The sequence below is a fragment of the Myotis brandtii genome, unplaced genomic scaffold (assembly GCF_000412655.1).
Source record: "Myotis brandtii unplaced genomic scaffold, ASM41265v1 scaffold114, whole genome shotgun sequence".
Lineage (NCBI taxonomy): Eukaryota > Metazoa > Chordata > Mammalia > Chiroptera > Vespertilionidae > Myotis > Myotis brandtii.
This window is the reverse complement of record NW_005353927.1, coordinates 64,867-85,769: the sequence shown is the minus strand read 5'-3', so window position 1 is coordinate 85,769 and position 20,903 is coordinate 64,867. Positions and strand designations below refer to the sequence as shown.

The 20,903-nt window shown below is 56.3% G+C and overlaps 1 protein-coding gene across 2 annotated transcripts in view; it reads right to left on the bottom strand.

Moving 5' to 3' along the window:
• LOC102243677 (serine/threonine-protein phosphatase 5) overlaps positions 1-20,903 on the bottom strand; it is a 22,884-nt gene that overhangs the window by 1,436 nt on the left and 545 nt on the right. The window contains exons 2-11 of one of the 2 annotated variants that reach the window (XM_014547976.1): positions 15,105-15,346; positions 7,669-7,816; positions 6,861-6,982; positions 3,756-3,821; positions 3,338-3,436; positions 2,427-2,532; positions 1,556-1,698; positions 1,313-1,400; positions 406-446; positions 144-322 (exon numbers count right to left, since the gene is read on the bottom strand). In XM_014547976.1, coding sequence (XP_014403462.1) covers positions 144-322; positions 406-446; positions 1,313-1,400; positions 1,556-1,698; positions 2,427-2,532; positions 3,338-3,436; positions 3,756-3,821; positions 6,861-6,982; positions 7,669-7,816; positions 15,105-15,346 — 1,234 coding nt within the window. Of the gene's footprint in view, positions 1-143; positions 323-405; positions 447-800; positions 842-1,312; positions 1,401-1,555; positions 1,699-2,426; positions 2,533-3,337; positions 3,437-3,755; positions 3,822-6,860; positions 6,983-7,668; positions 7,817-15,104; positions 15,347-20,903 lie in introns of both variants that reach the window. The other variant, XM_005857827.2, reaches the window with a different exon arrangement.

The window sequence follows — 20,903 nt, the reverse complement described above, 5'->3', positions numbered from 1 at the left end:
GGGAAACTGGGTGATGGGCATGTGGGCATTCATTATACTATTTTATCTACTCCTATATGTGTTTAGAATCTTCTATCATAAAAAGTAAAAACCAAGGGGGCTGGGGAGAGAGGCCCGGATGTGTGGGGGTGACGAGGACGCACCAGTAGTTGGGGGCAGAGAACACGGTGACGCAGCGGCCGCCGTGCGCCACCTCGTAGCCCTCGGCCTTGACCTCGTGGCTGCGGATGATGTAGTCCAGGTGGTTCTCCTCCAGGAAGGCCTTGGTGACATCGGGCCCGAACTGGCAGCTCACGCCCCGCTTACTGACCGAGCGCCCGTTCTGGGGACACAGGGAGCTTAGGTGCCGGCCCACCCCCAAGCCCCTGCCCACACCCACCGTCCAAGGCCCCTGGGCAAACTGACCTGTGGCTGTGGGTCTGACCAGAGCAGGTCGCACATGGGACCTGGAGGGGAGGCAGAAGGGAACGTCAGGGACTGGCCGGCCGGCCTGGGGTGGGTGCTCTCAGACCACCTTCCAGCCCACCCCACGGCACAGCCCGCGCCCTCGGTAACACTTCCCGTGTGTGTGTGTGTGTGCGCGCGCGCGCGCATGTGAGTCCTCAGCTGTCTGTCCCAGTCACTTGAATGGAAGCCCCTACATCACTCTAGAGGCCAGGAGCTGACTCATGAATAAATCAGTGCCTTACGTGTGCCCCGGGCCCAGGACACGAACGCTCCCTTGTCACGCACACCTGCACCGCGGCCCACCCCCAAGCCCCTGCCCACACCCACCGTCCAAGGCCCCTGGGCAAACTGACCTGTGGCTGTGGGTCTGACCAGAGCAGGTCGCACATGGGACCTGGAGGGGAGGCAGAAGGGAACGTCAGGGACTGGCCGGCCGGCCTGGGGTGGGTGCTCTCAGACCACCTTCCAGCCCACCCCACGGCACAGCCCGCGCCCTCGGTAACACTTCTCGTGTGTGTGTGTGTGTGTGTGTGTGTGTGTGTGTGTGTGTGTGTGTGCGCGCGCGCGCATGTGCGCACGCATGTGAGTCCTCAGCTATCTGTCCCAGTCACTTGAACGGAAGCCCCTACATCACCCCAGAGGACAGGAGCCGACTCATGAATAAATCAGTGCCTTACGTGTGCCCCGGGCCCAGGACACGCTCCCTCGTCATGCACTGACCCGCACCGCGGGTAAGGAAGCTGAGGCTCAGTTTTGCTGTCCTCGCCAAGGGCAGGGCCCTGGTCACAGCAGCTCCAACCTGAGCCCAGGCCCGGACACCCTGAGGCCCCGGGAGGGAAGGGGCGGTCACCCGGCCGCCAGTCACCTGAATCTGGGGGCTGCCGATTCCGTTCGATCTTCCTGATATCGTCCAGGGTGACGCCGTCCTCACTGAACAAGCCCCCGTGCATGATCTAGGGTTTAGGGTGGGGACAGCTGTGTGAGGGGAGGCGCCAGACATATTCCAAACCCCGATCCCTTGGACTTCTTCGCCAGCACATCTACCCACGTGTGGCCCATGGGAGGCGGGCAGGGAAGAGGCCCGTGGGGGGCCGGCTGCCGTGCTCACCAGCACTTTGCCGTTGATGCACTGGGCCAGAGGGAGCCACTCAAACACCTCACTGAAGAGCTCGTACATCTGCGCTGTGTACTTGGCCTTCACCTCGCCCTCGAAGCCATAGATCTGGTTCATGTTGTCCGTTTCGTGGTTGCCTGGCCAACAGCAGGACGAAGAGAAACCTCAGCCTCTGCCGCCCGCCCAGGAGCCTCAGACTCAGGCCAGGGGCCCAGGGAGGCTTGTGTGGCGGCTCCAAGCCAATGACGCTCATGCATCAGCTCCTTGGCCCCCAGACCCTGATGAGGTGTAGACACTGTTCTCAGCCTCTTTTCCAGAGGGGCACGCGGGCTGAGCACACGTGGGCATGTGGTTACAAAGCCTGGGCTGTAGTCATGGCCACGGGAGTGGCTGATGTCTTTCCAGTCTCACAGCCACGTCCAGAGCTGACCTCCTCGTCTCGGGGCTCACACTCTGCTCTTCCCTGTCTGTCAGTGGCAGCCACAGGCCTCTAGGCGCTCCAGCCGAAACCACTGCTCCCCAACCCCCCGGGGCCAGCGCCACATCTTGATCCCACCTTGGTCTGTTCACCACACAGAGGCCCAAGGGACCCTGTTAACACCCAAGTCAGCCCGAGCCTCCTCTGCTCCAAGCCCTCCCGCGACCCAACTCCTCCTCAAGGCCCACAGGGCTCCATGTGTGGAAGGCCACGTGCAGGGCACACCTGCCCGACCTGACAGGGCAGCCCTCCCTGAACACACAACACACACTCAGCTGCAAATGGTCTCCCTGCTTCACGTGGCGACACTGGAGGCTCCCAGAGGAGAAAGCCAGTGCCCTGCCGGCGCCCCACACTGATCCCAGCTCCTGCTGCCTCCCCACTCACCTCGAAGCAGGTGGAAGTGATCTGGGTACAGGAGCTTAAAGCCAAAAAGGGTGAGGATCACTTCTACGGAGAAAGAGCCTCGGTCCACAAAGTCGCCATTAAATATCTGCCCTGCTAAGGAAAACAAGGCCGGGGGGGGGGGGGCGCACCTCCTCCCCTAGTCTCTCCACACCCATGGCTTCTGTCAGCACCTCCCTAGGAACAAGGAGGTCAGCGGGGCCTGGGGATCTGGCTTTTGTCTCTCTCCTCGCTGTGTGGCCTCTGTGTGGCCTCTGTGAGCCTCAGTAGGATGTACTGAGGTCCCCAACCTCACGTTTCTCAGGGAACCTGATGGAGGAGGGGCAGACACTAGGTGTTCAGCCTGCTCAGCTCTCCCCCAAACACAGCCCAAGCCCCAGGGGAAATGGGACACGGACCCTCCCACCCAGCACTGCTCAGGCCTGGTGGGCCTAACGGCCATTTATCCAGCAATTAGCATCAATAACACATGAACACTGGGACAGCACGGGCTGGGCCCCTTAGCACTTCACGTATACTAACTCCTCGACTCCTCAGTAACCCCACGAGGCAGCCCTATTATCATCCCCATGTTGCAATGAGGAAGCTGAGGCACCGGCAGGTGAAGTTAACGGCTATGGTCCCACAGCTGCCAAGTAGCAAAGCCAAGAGGGCACCCGGTGTGGGCAGTGCCAGACGCTGTATCGGACCTTGTAGCTGCGCCATTTCAAGATAAAGAGAAGCTGGGGCCCAGCGAGAACGCGCCACCTGCCCTGTCACACAGCAGGCGGGCCTGGCCTGGCCGTGTCCACCCACATCCCGGGGCCCAGTAAGCGCTCAGGCTGCTTCTCTGCTGGGGCTCCTCTCCCACATCCAGGCTGGGGGAGCGGGGTCTGCTCTTCTGAGAAGGATACATAGGGGTTGGTGTCTGAGGGTAAACCGTTGAGTTCAAATATGTTGAGGAGGTCATAGAACTGGCCGTGGGTGTCCCCGCACACTGTAATCTTCTCTGTCTGGAAGAAAAGAGGCCACCGGAGAGGGAGGGGCCCAGAGAGAGATGTGGGGAGGGGGCAGAGGGGAGGGGAGAGGCAAGAGGTCATGGCAGACCGAGAAGAACCATGCAAAGACACAGGCAGAGGACGCAGACATGGAGAGGGTGGGACAGAGACCGAGAGGCCAGGAGAAGAGGGACATCCAGGGAGACAGACACAGGGTGGAAGGAGAGGGAAGGCAGACCAAGCCAGGTGGGCCTGTGAGTTTCTGAGCTCCGTGGCCCCTCCCCAGCCAGGGAGCCCCACCTGGCCCACCCACACACCGCCCCACAGCGCGCACCTCTTTAAGCGTGGTCTCCACGAGCGTGCTCAGCTTGGAAAGGACCTCCTTGACCTGTACCAGGATCTGGAAGGCAGGGCAGGCTGTGAGTGGGACTGGCGGAGGGCCTGCCTGCCCCCTGGCCCCAAGAGGGCCTGGACGGACTAGATTCAACCTGCTGGGCTGAGGGGGAGGGAGAGGTGGGCAGTGGGGAGGAACGGGTAGGGGGAGGCCCAGATAACTGGGTGCTTGCTGGGGCCAGAGGTGTCCCCCAAACTGTGACCCAAGTGACCTCTATGGCATTTCAATATCAAAGTTATTTCACATGAAAATTGAGAGTCTTGGTTTCTCTTAAAATAATCAGCATCATGAAACACATGGATGAGCCCTAGCTGGTTTGGCTCAGTGGATAGAGCGTTGGCCTGCGGACTGAAGGGTCCCAGGTTTGATTCCAGTCAAGGGCACATGACAGGGTTGTGGGCTCGATCCCCAGTAGGGGGCGTGCAAGAGGCAGCCGATCAAATGATTCTCTCTCATCACTGATGTTTCTGTCTCTCTCTCCCCTCTCCCTTCCTCTCTGAAATCAATAAAAATATATTTAAAAGAAAAGAAAAAAGAAGTGAAACACATGGATGAATCCAGATGTGGAACATTTTATAAAACAACTGGCCTGGACACATCTACTGTCAGTGTCACTTAAGAGCCTCCCCGAAAAGGCAGGTCATATACAATAGTCAGTCTTTCAATGAATTCTGGATTAAAAAAAAGTAGCTAAAAAGGATGTCTGGGGGACACTGGGAACATTTAAATATTTGTCTAGAAATGTAGGTTACACTAATTTTTAGTAACTGAGATGACCTGACAGGTCACGTATATTTGACCATGTTTCCAGGCTTTACTGACCGTCTGTGGACTGTCTGCAATAGTCAGGGGCATCGTGTCGATGCTCAGTTTCTAAGGTGGGACAACTAAGCTGGTCACGCAGGAGGAGGTCCTGTTTCCGGGAGATACAGCTTATGACGCAATGTATCCTCAAATGGTCCAGAAAAACCAAAACCAAAAAGTTAACGGTTGGTGAATATATGTGAAGGGCACATGGGTGTTACCTGTACTGTTCTTTTGACTTCTCTGTAGGTTTGACAATTTTCAAAATAAAAAGTTGTGGAAAAAATTTAAGCATTAAAAGCAGGTGTCCAGCCCTAGCCAGTTTGGCTCAGTGGATAGAGCATCAGCCTGCAGACTGAAAGGTTCCAGGTTCAATTCTGGTCAAGGGCACACGCACGGGTTGCGGGCTCGATCCCCAGTAGGGGGCGTGCAGGAGGCAGCCGATCAATGATCCTCTCTTATCATTGATGTTTCTTTCTCTCCCTCTCCCTTCCTCTCTGAAATCAATTAAAATATACATTTTTTAAAAAAGTAGATGTCCACTCTGGTCAGAACATATCCTATAGAATAAAAGCCCAGCGACTGAACGGTGGAACGACCAGAATGACCAGTCGCTGTGCTGTGCACTGGCCACTAGGGGCAGACACTCAACACAGGAGCTGCCCACTGGTGGTCAGTGCGCTACCACAGTGGGACTGCCGCTCGCTAACCGGGATGAGCGACTGCTCCCGCTGCGAACCTCTGGCTGAGGAGCAGGAACCTGGGTTGCAATCGTTGCCTCCTCGCCCCAGGCTCCTCCTCCTCACTCCCTGCTGCCTCCTTTGGACGCCCACAGGCCGCGCAGCGCCACTGCTGGGCTCGCAGAGCTGACCCGGGAGGCTGGGAGGCGGGTTCATGGCCGCCAAGGGACTGAAGCCTACTCCACCACCTCTCAGTGCTATTGTCCCTGGGCCCGGCCCCAACCGGGTCCCCTGGATAGGCCAGCGCTTCAGCTCCAGGGAAGATGCCAGACCAGGGAGCAGCCGCTCAGAGGGCAGGTCCACAGCCGCTCGGCTGACCAGGATGAGCGGCGCTCCCACAGCCGGCCGATGCCTGCAGGCCACGCCCCCCACAGGTGCACAAATCCCATGCACCGGGCCTCTAGTAAAATTATAAAAGATCGTCACTCTCACCCTAATGATGAAAACAAGCCAAATCCCAACAAAATTAAACAAAAAACAAAACACACACACACACACACACAAAAACATCCAAGAGCTGAGGATGCAAAGAAACCTAAATCAATCCAGTTGTAGACAGTGCCAGGCCCTTCCTTGGGGGAGAAGACATGACCGCTTTCATCCTGGTCTCCTCCAGGAGGGCAAGTCTGCCATGGCTGGGGGAGGGAGCAGAAGTCCATGCCCGGCGTGGGCTGGTGTGACAGCTGAGAGCCCCAAGGAGCCCCAGCCCCACAACACCTCTGCCCTCACCCACCAACTCCCTCACTGGCTGTCACAGGAGGCGAGGCGCAGGGCAGCATGGCGGGGACAGACTTCCTGAAGCACAAAAGTGGGGGGCGAGACTGGGAACAGAGGACTCCCCAGCCACCCAAATCTCTGGCAGTGCGCCTGGAAACCAGCGCTCTCAGAGAGCCAAAGCTGGAGACTTTACAACAGGAAGACATCGCTCGCTGGCATCCCAAGCCCTGCTGAAGGGAGACCCTGCTTCCACTCTGAAACATTTAAAGCCAGTGGTGAACTTAGTCCAACCACAGCTGCCCGACTGCAGGTGAGACGGACAGCCCTCACACCAGCTGCCTGGCAGAAGGAAGTCCTGCCATTTTCTGCTGAGAAGTTTGATCTCAGTCTCTTCTACACAGAATGTCTGGCACACAATAAAAACTGGCATGTGAAGAACAGGCAGCAGAAGCAGACCCAGAGATGACCCAGATGGTGGAATTACCAGATAGAGACTTTAAAATAACTCTGATAAACATGTTAAAGGGTCTAGTGGAAAAGGGAGACAACACGCATGAACATTTGGGGCAGAGAGATGGGAACTATTAAAAAAGAACTGAATGGAAATGCTAAAAATAAAAAAATAACAGTATCAGAAATAGAGAATTCGCAATGCCCAGCATACCCCCAGCTCAGCAAGTGTTCAGCTACTGTGGCCACCTTTCTCTTTGTGGCTGTTTCAGCAGCCAGCACTGTGATGCCACCCTGGGGGCCCAGCCTTGTGCCGCACCTCACAGATCGTTACCTGGTAGGCGCATTTCCGGTGCAATTTCTTCTGGTCCTTGTACCACTGCATGAGCTCCTTCATGAAGGTGATTGTCACCTTGCCGTCCTCAAGCTTGGGCCCGCTGTACTCATCCTCGATAGCTAATGTGTGAGCGAAGGAATGAGTCAGTGGCCACAGCCACTGTGAGGGTGGGAGGGGGGCTGGCTCCCAGGCCTGCGGCAGACACAGCTCTGGACACTCAGGTTAAGATGTGAAGGAGAGAGAGGATTCCACTCCCCAGCAGGTCCCCTCACGGCCTGCTCCTCCCATTTGGGTCAGCTCAGAGGCCCTCTCCCTGACCTCCCTGCCTGTTGTGCCTCTCTCTCCTCTGCCTATTTGATTTTATAGCACTCAACACTATTAATTCATTTGTTGACTAGTTAATCATCTCTCTCCCCACTAGAACATCAGCTCCATGAGGGCAGTGTCTAGAACAGTGTCTGGCACACAGTAGGTGCTCAGCAATGATCTGTGGCATGAGTGAGTGAATTATCTGAGTGCCTAGAAGACCTAGAGACAGATCCGACACAGGAGGCCCGTGAGGGGTGGGCAGGAGGAGGAGGTGCTCAGCCACGTCTCCCAAACCGGGGACTCAAAGCCCAAATCCGGACTCTGGATTCCCCAGGAAGGCAGGTGGGGAAGCAACAGACAGCAGCCTGGGGACAGGGGCCGGAGGCCACCCCTGAGCCCCACCTCCCCACCCCACAGTGTGCACAGGGAATGGAGAGGCCATGCAAGGATGTGGACTGTTCTGGACTGGGTGTGGCTGAACCTGGGCCTGACTCACTCATGCTCTCGATGTCCAGCGAGTCCACAACGGAGCGCTTGTGCTCGTCGCCCGCGATGGCCCGCTCGAAGGCCTTCTGCTTCACGATCTTGTTGCACTCCTGGTATTTCATTTTGGCATCTTTGTCGTGGGGCTTCACCTTTACCACCTGGGCAGGCAGGGGGTAGAGGAGGGAAGGAAATAAGGGAGAGGGAAGAACGGAGGGAAGAAGGATGGGGAAGGAAGAGGAAGGGAGGGAGGGAGTAAGGGAGGAGGCATCAAGGCTCAGACCAAGGAGGGGGCAGACAGCAGTCAGGAGGTGGGGACGCCACAGCTGCCCACAGTCTGCCCGGCCGTGAATGATGAAGCCAGACCACCCAGGCCGTCATGCACTAGTGGGGCAGCCCTGGACACCTCTCACCTCCAGGCCTACGTTTCTGCACCCCCAAACTAGACCACACGGGCTGCTGTGAGGGTAAACACAGTAACCCACACGGGTGATGTTAATAAATCTTAGCTCCATCATTAAAATAAAACGGCCCCATCCGAGGAGCACGCATTCAGCTTCTGGTTCCTCGTTAGAACCAGAGCAGCCGAGGCACACTTTACTGCTATTGTCACTGTCAATACCAAAGAGGGTGGGTTCAGAGGAAAGGATGTGCTGGGTCTAAAATCACGATTAATGGCCCAGACCCATCCGAAGGGCCAATGATCACGGGTGACCCAGATTCCCTGAACCTCAGTTTCTTCATCTATAAAACGAAGGAGATAACAGGCTCCACCTGCCAAGGCTACAGTAGGTCCTCGGGTTACGTCCGAGATCCGATCCTACGGTGACGTAACGCGATTTTCGCCGTAAGTCGGAACCTGCCTACATAAGCACCCATGTCACTCACACAGAGACATACACAGCAGTAATGAAGTGAAACAGTAAAAAAAAATGTAAAAGGTAACAATTCCTGACCTTTGCTTGTGGTAAATAAATAATAAAAAACATAAAGTACCAGACAGAGACTTTTATGTACATACGTCAAAATGATGGAACTTTTTTTAATATAAATATATGGGAGATGGCGACATAACCACGAAACGACGTACGTGGAGTCCTATGTAACCCGAGGACTGTCTGTACTGGGCACGAGTAGGGACACATGCACGGCCAGCACTGAGTGGTATGTGTTCCTTGGGCTGCTGGGAGATGCAGGGCAAATGAGTTCCCTGTTTCCTCTTCTGAAGGGAGGGGCCACAGACCCAGGCTACCTGGGTTCAAATCCCAGCTCCACCAATCAACCATCAGTGGAGCAACCTTGGCCAGCCGGTGTGCCTCTCTGTGGCTCAGTTTCCTCTCTGAGATGGGAGTGGTAGGAGTCCCTGCCTCCGAGGGCTGCTGTGAAGACTAAATGAATGAACACTGCGCAGTGTGTGCAGCTGCGCCAGGCCAGGGTCAACCCTGCGTAAACGGCTGCTCCTTATGGCCCCTTTCCCAGGCTGCTGTGCCGATGACACCAGCTCATATGTAAAAAGGGCCCATCCCCTCCTTTCTCTCCACCTTGTACCCGGCGTCCTCCAAACTCAGAAGCACAGAGGGCTGGATTCTGATCCCTGCTCTGCCACTCGCTTGCTGTGTGACCTTAGGCAAGTGACTCCCCCCGCCCCTCTGAGCCTCAGGTAGTCATCTGTGTTACTGTCATTGTTATTAGTGGCCCCACAACGCCTGTGCGGGGTGAGGGGCAGAGAGGGGTGGTGATGGCCCCTAGAAGGCCTGGCAGAGTGAGTCAGAAGCCTGTGCAAAGGGTTAGTGCAGCTCGTCCGCGCTGGGAATGGCTGTGCAGACCAGGCGAGTGGCAGAACGCTGGCTGCGGCTGGCGATGGCTTCCTCCCTGTCTGGACAGGCTCAGGCTGGGGCACCCTGCCAGGCAGCTCCACCTGGGTATGGGTGCGGTGCAAGGCTCGGGAGGGAGGCAGAACCAGACATCCCCTGGAGTCCTTCCCGGGACGGAGAGGTTGAGTCCACACCCCGGGATAAAGTCCACACCACCACCTGGCCTGGCTCATGAGAACCCCTTTGTTTGCCCAGCCAGGCCGACCTCCAAGTCCCCACATGCACCATCTCCTCTCACCCCAGGTCCTGTACAGGCTGCCCGGGCCCAGAACTCCTCATCCCCTCCCACCTCTAAGCCCTTTCCAGCTCCTCCTCCTCTAGGTCTCCCCTTCCCGTCACTCAGGCTGGGTCAGGCACCCTCTGGGCTCCCACCAGCCCCTGGACCTCCTGGCCAGCACGAGCACTGCTGGACAGGGGACATCCCCCCCGCATGGTGGCCCGTGAGGCGGGGCTGAGGCCGTGTCCCAGCAGTGAATGAATGCCCCGAGTGAGCAGATGAACCACTCAGCTTATCCCCCTGGCCCGTCTCCAGTTCTCAGCGAGCTCACAGACTGGGGTGGAGGATGGGGACAAACCCTGACAATGGAAGAGGAGCAGGAGCAGTAACAGAAGCAGAAGCAAAAACATGGCTAATTTTCTGACACTTTTTATGTGCCTGACACTGTTGTAAGCAATCAACTTGCTCATTTGCTCAAAGTAGCTCTATGTGGTGTTATCACAATCCCATTTGATGGATGAGGAAACTGAGGCCCAGAGAGGTGTCACCGACCCAGGAAGCCAGGATTCTGTTCCCTTCCTGTGTAGGCTCCTGACTTCTACCACACACGCTGAGACATGTTCCCTCCCCTGACCAATGCCACATGTCCCCACAGTACCCTGTATGCCCTCCATGGAGCAGTGTGGGGTCGTGGCCATGAGCGCCCTCTCTGGGGTCAGGCCTTCCAGGGCAAGCAGCCCCACCTCAGGCCTCCCTCAGCTTCTAGAAAGTGGGGAGGGTGCCGGCAGTCCCATGGAGGGTGGTGTGAGAATTTAACACCAGGCCCATCGCAGGGCCTAGCAGTAAGCCAGGGCTAGTGCCAGGGACTGCAGCTGCTGCTATTACGCGCTACCTGGGGGGAAAAGAGGGGGGGGCCCTGCCAGGCATCTGGGGAAGGCCAGTGCTTCAGACCAGAGGGACGGGGCGGGCTCTTCAGGAGTCGAGGCCGGTTAGGCCAGAACTTAAGGCTGCGTTTTTCTTTAAAATGTGGCACCTGGATCGTCTCAATGCCAGGCTCCTGACTGTGATGTTTATGTAGTGATGTCACTGGGGAACCTGGGAGAAGGGATCTCTCTATTACTTCCTATAACACTCGCAAAATAAAAAGATGTTTTCAGAAAGTGGTATTGCAGCTGGGACTGCTCACAGGCAATTAGGCTGGAATCGATGAAATGACAGCACAGCTCGGCAATCCCTAGAAGCCAGGGGCTGCTGTGTTTGGGAACTGGGAGGTTTCTGGGTTTTACGAAGTTGACACAGTGCTCACGCTGTTATTTGACACCCCAGCAGGTCTGAGTGGCACCTGGTCACCACACACACTCCCAAACCTCTAGGCACACCACGTGGGAGCAATCAAGACCATCAACGGCCTCTCATTAGTTCAGGTCAGATTTTGCCACCAAATGAGTTGCCCAAATTTACTGGAAAAACTGGTTTTCAGAATGGCCTGGGTTTGGAACTGAGGGTGAGAGACTCTAGACCGGCAGCAGGAGACAGGCCCCAAGGCAAGTGCTCCTGACCTCGGGGGACCTACATGACAACACGTGATGGACATTGTGATTATCTATAATGTCACGATGATGGACAGCCCAGAGAGGTACTGCGCCCGCCCGAGCGGGAGGGAAGCCAGGTTTCTTGGGCAGGCACTGCACGCGACAGTCGTAAGTGTGACACTTGGGTTTTCAGCCCATAGGTTGAGACCCTCTAGTGAATTAATTCAGCCAATACTCCTCTTATAATAAAAGAGAAGAGAAGAGAAGAGAAGAGAAGAGAAGAGAAGAGAAGAGAAGAGAAGAGAAGAGAAGAGAAGACCATCGAGTACACTGCCTGAGCTGAGGGCAAGCACTGCGCCAGGAAACTGGTGCCACGGCGAACAGCCAGTGGTCAGGAGCCTGACTCTGGTACCAGCCTATCACCTCCTGGCTGGGGGGCCTCGGGGGAGTGACCTCTCTCCGGGCCTCAGCTTCCTCACCTGTCAATCAGGACAACAGGCCCCAATGCACAGGGTTGCAAAGAAGATCACGCGAGTTATTAGGGTATTAAGGTCCCAACCGTGAACAGTAAAGAGCCCATTACGAGTTACTCAGCATCTACTGATGAGTAGTGGTGAGCACTGTGCTGGGTTTCGGCTCTGACTAGTCCTGTTACTGCCACGTGTCCACACCTTAGGCACAGGCCTGTGTGGGCTTGCAAGGCGGGCACACGTTTCCCTGGCTGCGCAGACTATGCTATAAGAACCCAAATGCAAACCATATTACAAACCCAACCCAACAAATCCCAGAAAGGGGCGAGGAGGGAGTGCAGGAGTCCCCCAGATCCAGCCTGGGCCCACGTGACCCCCCGAGCTCCACCGCACAGGAAAGAACCCAGGAAGAGGACCCAATAAAGGGGCAGGGGATCCTGAAGCAAGGGTCCCTGTGGATGGATGAACTTGGAGATGAGGGAGGTTGGGGTTTGGGGGATTCATCATGGGCCCATGCAGAGGGGAGCTGATATCTGAGGCGAGGCCTTAGAATGGAGACACCGCCAGCTCCCAGGCCCCTAACACAGCGCTTCCCATGGGCCTCAGGCTTTCCCCCAACACCCCCAGGAGAAAACGCACCGAGTGCTAAGTGGGGGCAGGTCCGACTCTAATGTACTGATCTCCGTTAATCCTCACAAGGTCACGGAGGCAGCCCCTACTCTTCTCCCCATTTCACAGACAAGGACAGAGGCTGGAGACGAGCCCTCAGAGCTGCGCAGCTCAGAGCTGGGCCTCCTGGCCAGGGGGCTGGTGCCTCCAGCTGCACCAGTGGCCTGAAGACTCTGACTCCCAGTAAGAAATATGTATTTTATGTCACACCTAACACACATCTAAATTCACATAAATGAAATTTTTTTCACAGAACCATATATACACAACGTTCTCCAAATATTGACCTTTTTTCTTCTTTACTGTATTTGATGAAAGTGGTCTCAAACCATTACACTGACTTCACAGCCTCTAACAGTTACAAGCACAGACTCTGGGTTCAAGTCCCAGCTCTGCCACTTCTCGGCTGGGTGACCTTGGAGGAGGGGCTCCCCCTCTCTAGACCCGTTTCCTTCCTGTAAAATACACTAAACTCATGCAGGCAGAGAGCTCACAACAGAGCCAGGCCCACAGTGAGCACGCAGACGAGGAAACCGAGGTTGCAAAGGGAAGGCCCTCCACCCGAGGGCCCAGGCTGCTGAGGCAGAACCTTGGGCTTGTTTGTTCAACCAAGGTCACGTCTTGGCTCCACCTCCAAGGAGGCCCAGATCTGAGAGGGGGCCTGGGCACACCCTCCATGAGAGTCACACGTCCTAAGACAGCTCCGGAGGGTAGGAGGTAGAGACTGGAGGGGGAGCAGCCCCAGGGCCTGGCCCCTCTGCCTGCATCCAGAGGCTGATGAAACATGTCAGCATGGAGAAGGGTGACCAGCCTGCAGGCATGAGGGTGGCTGGCCAAGGGTGGGCCAGACCCAGGCCCAGGCCGGCAAGGATCTCAGGCTCACCTGGGGACTCTCCAATGCTGCATGCAGAGCCCCCACAAAAAAGGCTGGGTGTGGCCCCACCTCAAGTTATTTGAAAAAGACTGTAAAACACCCCCCACCACGACATCCACAAGGCCAGGGATAAAGTTCAGACGTGGTACCCACAGGATGGCGGTCCGAACCATCTCAGTCTCACGGAGAATGCAAGGCTAGGGCCCAATCTGGGCCGGAGCCACGGGAAGAACCCCTGCTCCTCACCCCAGGAAAAGCCTCTTTCCTGCAGCCCTGGGAGTGGGGAAGACCTGTGGTCAGATCTCACTTTCAAATGCCCCCTCCAGGCCCAGCTCCCACTCTAGGACTCCCCACCCTGACCCGGAGCCCTAGAAAAGCCCTGCCGCCATCCAACCCCCACTGTCCTTCTGGGTTACTCATTAGTGACCCTCCAGCCCCAATGACCTTTACTCACACCACTTCACAGAGCCCCACAGCCACTCCTCTTGTCACCATGCCCGATGAGGGAGGACACCAGGGACGGGGAGAGGACTGACTGAGGAATGGCTTGGGCGCCCAAGCTAACAGGGACTCTGTTCTGTTGTTCCTTCCCTCATCCTTGGGGTGTCACCCAGCATCCTCCTCCATTGTGTCCCCGTCTCTAAATTACCCGCTCCCTGCACACCTCTGCCCCCACCCTGACACAGGTGTCCTCTGGCCCGAGGCTTGGTTCAGCTTTCACTGGCCTGAAATCCACCCTCCACCCGAGGCCAGCGGCCAGCAGCCAGGCCGGCCAGTCCAACCAGGATCCCTCCAACTGCAGCCTGTGCCTCTCAGCCCCCCGGCCGCCCTCTCCACACAGCAGAAGCTGCTCAATGTGTGCAGGAGTGAAATGGAAGGAGGGTGTGTGTGCATTGAGGGCAGAGTAAGAATCCACTCCACAAATACTGACTGAGCCACTGCAGGGGGCACCATCCCAATGAACAGAACAAATGAACCTGACTCTCAGGAAGCTAACTCTCCAAGGCAGGGGAGACAGGGGCTGGCAGGCTGGGCTGCCTGGGTTCAAATCCCAGCGCTGCGACCCTTCCACCGGCTGCATGTTGGTGGGCAGGTGCCTTACCCCTCTGGGCCTCCGTCTCCTCTGTACAACGGGGTAAACAGTTCCCACCCCACAGAGCCATAATTCATTCAGCCAACTGATGTGAAAGCTGCAGAAGGTGCCTGGCATGAAGGCATGTACTCTGTGGGTCCTCCCGACTATCATTATTCCTATTATCAGAGCAATCACAGCGGGAATGGCAGGTGACCGAGGGGGTCCCTCCCTCATCCAATGCATCCCCCACTTGCTCTTCCTCTAGAGCACATGACCCCACTCCAGTTCCTCTCAGCTGCATGGACTCTGCTTACATGCTCACCTCTGAACCATCAGCTCCTCTGAAGAAAGGCTGTGGCTCTCATTCAACAGAGAGAACAACAATAATCCTAACAGCACACGGTCACAGAACATTGACCGTGTTCAAACACCCGAAAAGCAGAAACTCATTTACTCTCATGGCAACCCATAGGGGTAGGTCCCACTGCGCTCCCATCTCACAGATGTGGAGAAGAAGGCACAGGGGGCCAGGCAGAGCCGGATATGAACCCAGGCAGTCGCTCCAGGACAAGAGGCCTCACGCCTTTGCTGGATGAGTAGATGCTGAGTAACTCGTGAATGGCCTTCTCCCACCTCCCCCTCCAGGCAGGCACAGCGCACACCTTCCCCTGCCCCCCCATCGGCCCTCAGCATCCACCTGGCTCAGGCAGCTGGCCTACTCCCAGAGGCCTGGCTCACCGTCTCGTAGTCGCGCAGGGCGGCTCGGAACTTGCCCAGTGCCATGTTGCTGGCAGCCCGGCGGTAGTAGCCCTTAATGTACTTCTTGTCCATCTCGATGGCCCGCGTGGCGTCAGCCAGTGCGTAGCCGTAGCACTCGGTGCGCAGGTAGGCCAGGCTGCGGTTGCCATAGTAGATGGCATTGCTGGGGCTCAGCTCGATGGCCTGGCTGTAGAACTTGATGGCGTTCTCGTAGTCCTTGGCTGTGGAGACAGAGGAGGAGGAGGCATGAAGCAGGGCCGCTGCCCCAGCAAGAACAGGTCCTAGGCTGGGTACGGGCCCAGTCTCCCCATTTACAGATGGGGAAACTGAGGTCCAGAGCTGAGCTCAGCAACATCTCTTCCGCCTGCCCCTTCCCTGTCCCGACTGTCCCACACTAACACAGGCCTCGTCTCCTCATGACCAAATCTCCAAGACCCAAGGTCATTTCCACACACCCGACCACCCAACCATGAGTCCTCCAGGCCGCAGGCCAGTGACCTTCTTCCAGGACCTCAGGAGGGTCTCACTGAATCCTCCCCGTGGCCCAGAGAGGTCATGCTACTGAGATATAAACCAGCAAACGCGAATATGCCCTGAGCCCCTCGATTGCCCAGCCCTCAAAGCAAGGACACAAGCCCAAAGAGGGTGCCTAGGACACGAAGTGGGGAAGGAGAAGGAAGCTACTTGGTCCTCAATAAGAAGGGGACATATCAGCCAAGACCCAAGGAAGTGACAAGCCAGACTGAAGAAGCGCATTCCTGACAAAAGGAACAGCAGGTACAAAGGCCCTCGGGGGTGGGGTGGGGGGAGTGAGAGGCTGGAGTGGCTGGGCAGAGTGAGCTGGGTAGGGTACAGATGAGGGCATGGAGGCTGGCAGGACAGATCCCCAAAGCCACGGCCACAGCCGGATCTGGACATCGATGTTCTGGGTATGGACCAACAGGATGTGGCCTGGCCAAGGGTAAAAGATCAATTTTATTTAAAATGAGCTATGGTTGCCCTGACCGGTTTGGCTCAGCGGATAGAGAGTCGGCCTGTGGACTGAAGGGTCCCAGGTTCGATTCCGGTCAAGGGCATGTATCTTGGTTGCGGGCACATCCCCAGTAGGGGGTGTGCAGGAGGCAGCTGATCGATGTTCCCAACTCTCTCTCTCCCTTCCTCTCTGCAAAAAAATAAATAAAATATATTTTAAAAAATAAGTAAACAAAATAAAATAAAATGAGCCATGGCTGTGCCCTGCACTCTACATCTCGACCGTGGAATCCTCACATCTCCATGGCATAAGCACCATCTGGTGCTCACTTTACAGATGAGTCATTAGGTCTTTTTCAAGGTCAAGCACCCAGTCTATATTAGCAAAGCCAGGCTCAAACCCCTCCCATGAGGCCATTCGACAGGCAGAAGGCCAAGGCTTGTCAGAACTGGAGGACCATGATGTACTATGGGCCACACAGGGCTCTTGGTACATGAGTCCCTTCACTGAACCCTCGTAACAACCCCGAGGACAACTACATTAGCCCCATTTTCCAGATGAGGGGACTGAGGCTCATTGAGGCAAAGCCCATATTGAGGTCACACCACAAGTGGCAGGCAGGGATTCTGAGCCAGGCCAAGACCCAAATGGCCCCACTCTCACCCTCCACACCTGGACCTCTGGGGGAGCCTGGCACAGGGGCAGGAGCAGATACGGGGCAGGTGGCCTAGGCCCATCCCTGGCTCTGGCTCTTACTAGCTGGGTATCCTTGCACACCTTGAGAGAGCCCTCTTAATACCTGGCTTGAAATGGAAATTCCTGCCCTAACTCCCACTTTACTTTTCTCCCGAGTCATCTGATAAACCATTAGATTTTTGTTTGTTTGTTTGCTTATAATCCATCCCCCCAATTTCAAGTTAAGGCCCATGAAGGCAAGGGCCTTGTTTGTCTTACTTCTTTTTGAGTCCTTGCCCTGCCTAAGGATACAGCACCCCTCAGTCCTGCCCTCCCTGGGCTCATAGTCCAGTGGGGACTGGGGTGGGGACAATACACAGATCCATCCCCATAATGTGATAATCGAGTGCTGAGGGCTGGGAAGCCAGAGGGGATGTCAAGCTGAGACCTGTAGGGTGAGAAAGAGTGAGTCAGGTAAAGAAATAGAATGAAATAGGGCTCCAAACTCCATTGATTGTTCTAGAAGGGAGGAAGGGAGGGAGGGAGACAGACAAACTAACCCAATAACCAACACTAGAGAAAGAAGAAAGCAGGTCCTAGGGAGATGGCCAGGAACAATATAACAATGACTCCTTTTGCAGGCGAACACCTGGCAATCTTTTAATGCTTGATGCCCCCTCCTTCAGGAAGCCCGCCTTGATACCCCTCCAGGCTTACCTATCCCAGCCCGGCACACTCCATTCTGGATTGTCACTGTTAAGTGATGAATGTGTCCCCCCAGAGCTGTGAGCCCTGGTGGGCAGGCCCAGGACTTCCCAGAAACAAGCAAGGGCAGAACCGACCCTCCCTGGAACGCCAGTGCCTTCCAAGACTCCTTCCGGCTCCCTGGCGGGGTTCCAGAGGCTGACGGGCCAGCTCTCTTGTTGGGTGAGGTGTTACCTGAAGACCGTCTGGCATGGGGCAGAAAGCCTGGGGTCTGAGACTCTGGCATTCAGCTCTGCAGGCCCCAGCCATGAGACCTCGGGCATAGAGCCTCTCCTCTCTGAGCCTCAGTGTGAGGATCTGAAATGTGGAGTCACAAACAACCCTGCCTTGGGGGGGTGGTTGGCTAAATGAACTCATGTATGAAATGTGCTACAGCAGATACTTGTAAAAGAAGCAAATGAATGACTAAGCGAAGGGAAGGAGAATGGAGCAGAGGAAATGGGAGGGGCCCCTACTCCACACATCTGCCCAGATACCACCATAGCCCGGGCCTGCTCTGTGTTGAACCTGAGTGCATTCCATCATCCAACAGTCCCCCGTGTAGAGATGAGGAGACGGAGGCACAGAGAGGAAGAGGAAGAAATAAGATTTGGGGGCTGATGAGGCCCAGGGAGAAGGGAAGGGACAGGGCTCTGCCAGGGCCTCTGGAATGGCCTGAGCTCACAGAGGAGCCAGCCTTGCCGGAGGGGGGGGAAAGGTGGGCGTGGGCGGGGAATCCCTGGGGTCCCTCTTCACCCTGCAGGGGCCAGGGCGGTCAGGGTAAAACCTGTGGGAGCCCAGCACGTGGCGAGGGAGGGGGACATCCGGGCTCGGCTGCTCACACGCTCTACCTTGGCACGTGGTTTCGCTTCTGAGCCTCAGCTTCCTCTATAAGACAAGCAGGGCTGCTCCCACCTGCCGCCGGTGCTCCAGGGAGGACTGAACACAGCGGTGTACCTGGCCACCACAGGCGCTCAATTAGGGGAGCTGTAATTATTCTTTTTATTGTCATCCCAGAGGCCAGGGCTCTGTGCCTGCTGCTGCCTGCCATACAGGAGGGGCGTTCTTCACGCCAGCTCACCCCCAGGACCTCTGGCTGCCCGCCCAGCCCACGGCTCCTGACAACCCAGATCCCAGGTCCTGAGGGGCAAGGGGCGCCTCCCCACTGCTTCTTATTTTCCAGAATTCTTACTCTGCCTCAGCATCAACCCCCAGACTTGCTGCTCCTCCCAAGCCCCATGTCAGGGATAACACCACCTTCTATGTCACCCCCAGCTGCAGACTGGGCTTTGTCCCGGACACCTCCTGACCCTCAGGCCCCTCAGCCAGGCAGCCACCATGCTCCGTCAAATCAGCCTCCTGAACATCCATCCAACCTGTTCATTTCCATCCCTTCGGACCCATCCAACCTGGCCTGGCCTTCATCCTCTCCTGCCCAGGGTCCCGCCCCAGCCTCCAGCCCTGCCCCTCCAGAGGGGATTTTTAAAGCATAAACCTGACCTTGTCCCTTCCCTGCTCAGAACGAGCCACAGCTCCCCAGAGCCCTGGGCAGAAAGCTCAGGCTCCTCCCTGCAGCCTCACCAACACGAACTCCTCCTGCCTCTCACACTTCCGATCCCAGTGCCAGGCCTCTGCCATCTGTTCTCTGCCTGGAGTTCCCTCTTCCCTCTCTCCAGGCAGCCCCTCTGAAACATTTCTCGAGTTAGTTTCCCTCTCTCCAGCCTGGTCAGCAGCTCTACCACCTTTCACCTGTCCCCAATTCTCGTCTCCTTCCTGGTCTCCAGTCTGACCCTTGTGTCCAAGCTTCACACGGCCGCTGGGGGATCTTTTCCAAATACCGATCAGACCATGTTGCTCCTCTCTTAAAACCTTCCATGGCTCCCTACCACTCCAGGATGCCATCCATTCTCCCAGACCCGGACTTCAGGGCTCCCCTCCCCATCTCTCACCAGTCCCACCTGCTCCCTCAGCCCATCACACTTTCCCACTCTTTGAATCTGTCTATGCTCCCACTGAAGGCCAATTCTCCCCGAGGGCTCTAATTCATTCCACTCCCCACCCCTTTCCCTAGGGCTTTGTTGCTGCAAGTCTCCCCTCTCTCCTACAGGATCAAGTCTCCCCTCTCTCCTACAGGATCAAGTCTCCCCTCTCTCCTACAGGATCAAGTCTCCCCTCTCTCCTATAGGATCAATTCTCCCCTCTCTCCTACAGGATCAAGTCACCCCTCTCTCCTACAGGATCAATTCTCCCCTCTCTCCTATAGGATCTATTCTCCCTCACATGCACCAGACCCTACTCTCCTCCATCCTTCAAAAAAGCAGCTCCCTCCCCCATTTCCCCACTCCCCTTCAGAACCAAAATACTCAAACACTGTCAACATTTGCTGTCTCCACTTCCACACCTCCCGTTCCATCTCCAGTGCCCTCCTAGCTGGCCACCACCTCCATCATTCCCCAGAGCCTGCTCTTGTCAAGGCTACCATCAACACTCATGGCGCCAAAACCAATGGTTGAATCCAATGGTCGATGCTCTGTGCTCACCTGGGCAGCATCTGACCCAGCGCACAGCCCCCTCCTTCTAGAAGCACCCTCTTCTCTCATCTTTCCCCACCCTGTCCCCGATTTCCTTTCTACTCCGCTGACCACCCCTCCTCTGCCTCTTCCTCTTCTGTTCCAAACGTGAGAATTCCTCCAGGTTCCGTCTGTGGCTCCTTCTCTTCCGGGATGACCTCACCCCTTCCCAGCGAGTTCTATTCCATCCGCAGGCTGACCCTCTCCTTGGAACTACGCGCCAGCCTATCCGTCTACTCAAAGTCTCCTCTTGGGCGGCTGAGTAAAAGCCAAACTAGTCCTTGCAATGACCTAGGAAGAAACCCTACACGATCCGGCCCCTGTCCTAACCTCGCTTGTATCAGTCTCCCCACTCACGTGCTCAAGTCCCAGGCCCACCAGTCAGTCTCCTTTCATTTCCTACCCCAGGTCTTTGCACACGAGGCTCCGCCCACCAGGAGCACTCCTCCCCAGTTCTGCTCAACTTAATGCACCTACTCAATGCAGCCTCCAGCCCCTCAACCCTCATCATCTTCTTCACCCTGTTCCCCCGCCCCCCGAAAAGCACTCATCACAACTTCTAAGTATTTGATTAATGTGTGCAGTTACTCATTGTTTGATTCTCCTGCTAAATTACAAGCTGTATAGGGGCATCTATCTCTTTGGTTGCTACCCCCCAGAATCTAGCACAGTCCTTAGCACATAGCAGGTGTTCAAGGAACATGTTGACTGAATGAATGAATGGGTGCCCGCATACCCATCTCTTTCTCCAGATCCTGTCATACATACTATTCTTGGGGTTCTCCCACCTCTACTCCCAGGGCCTCCCCACATCTC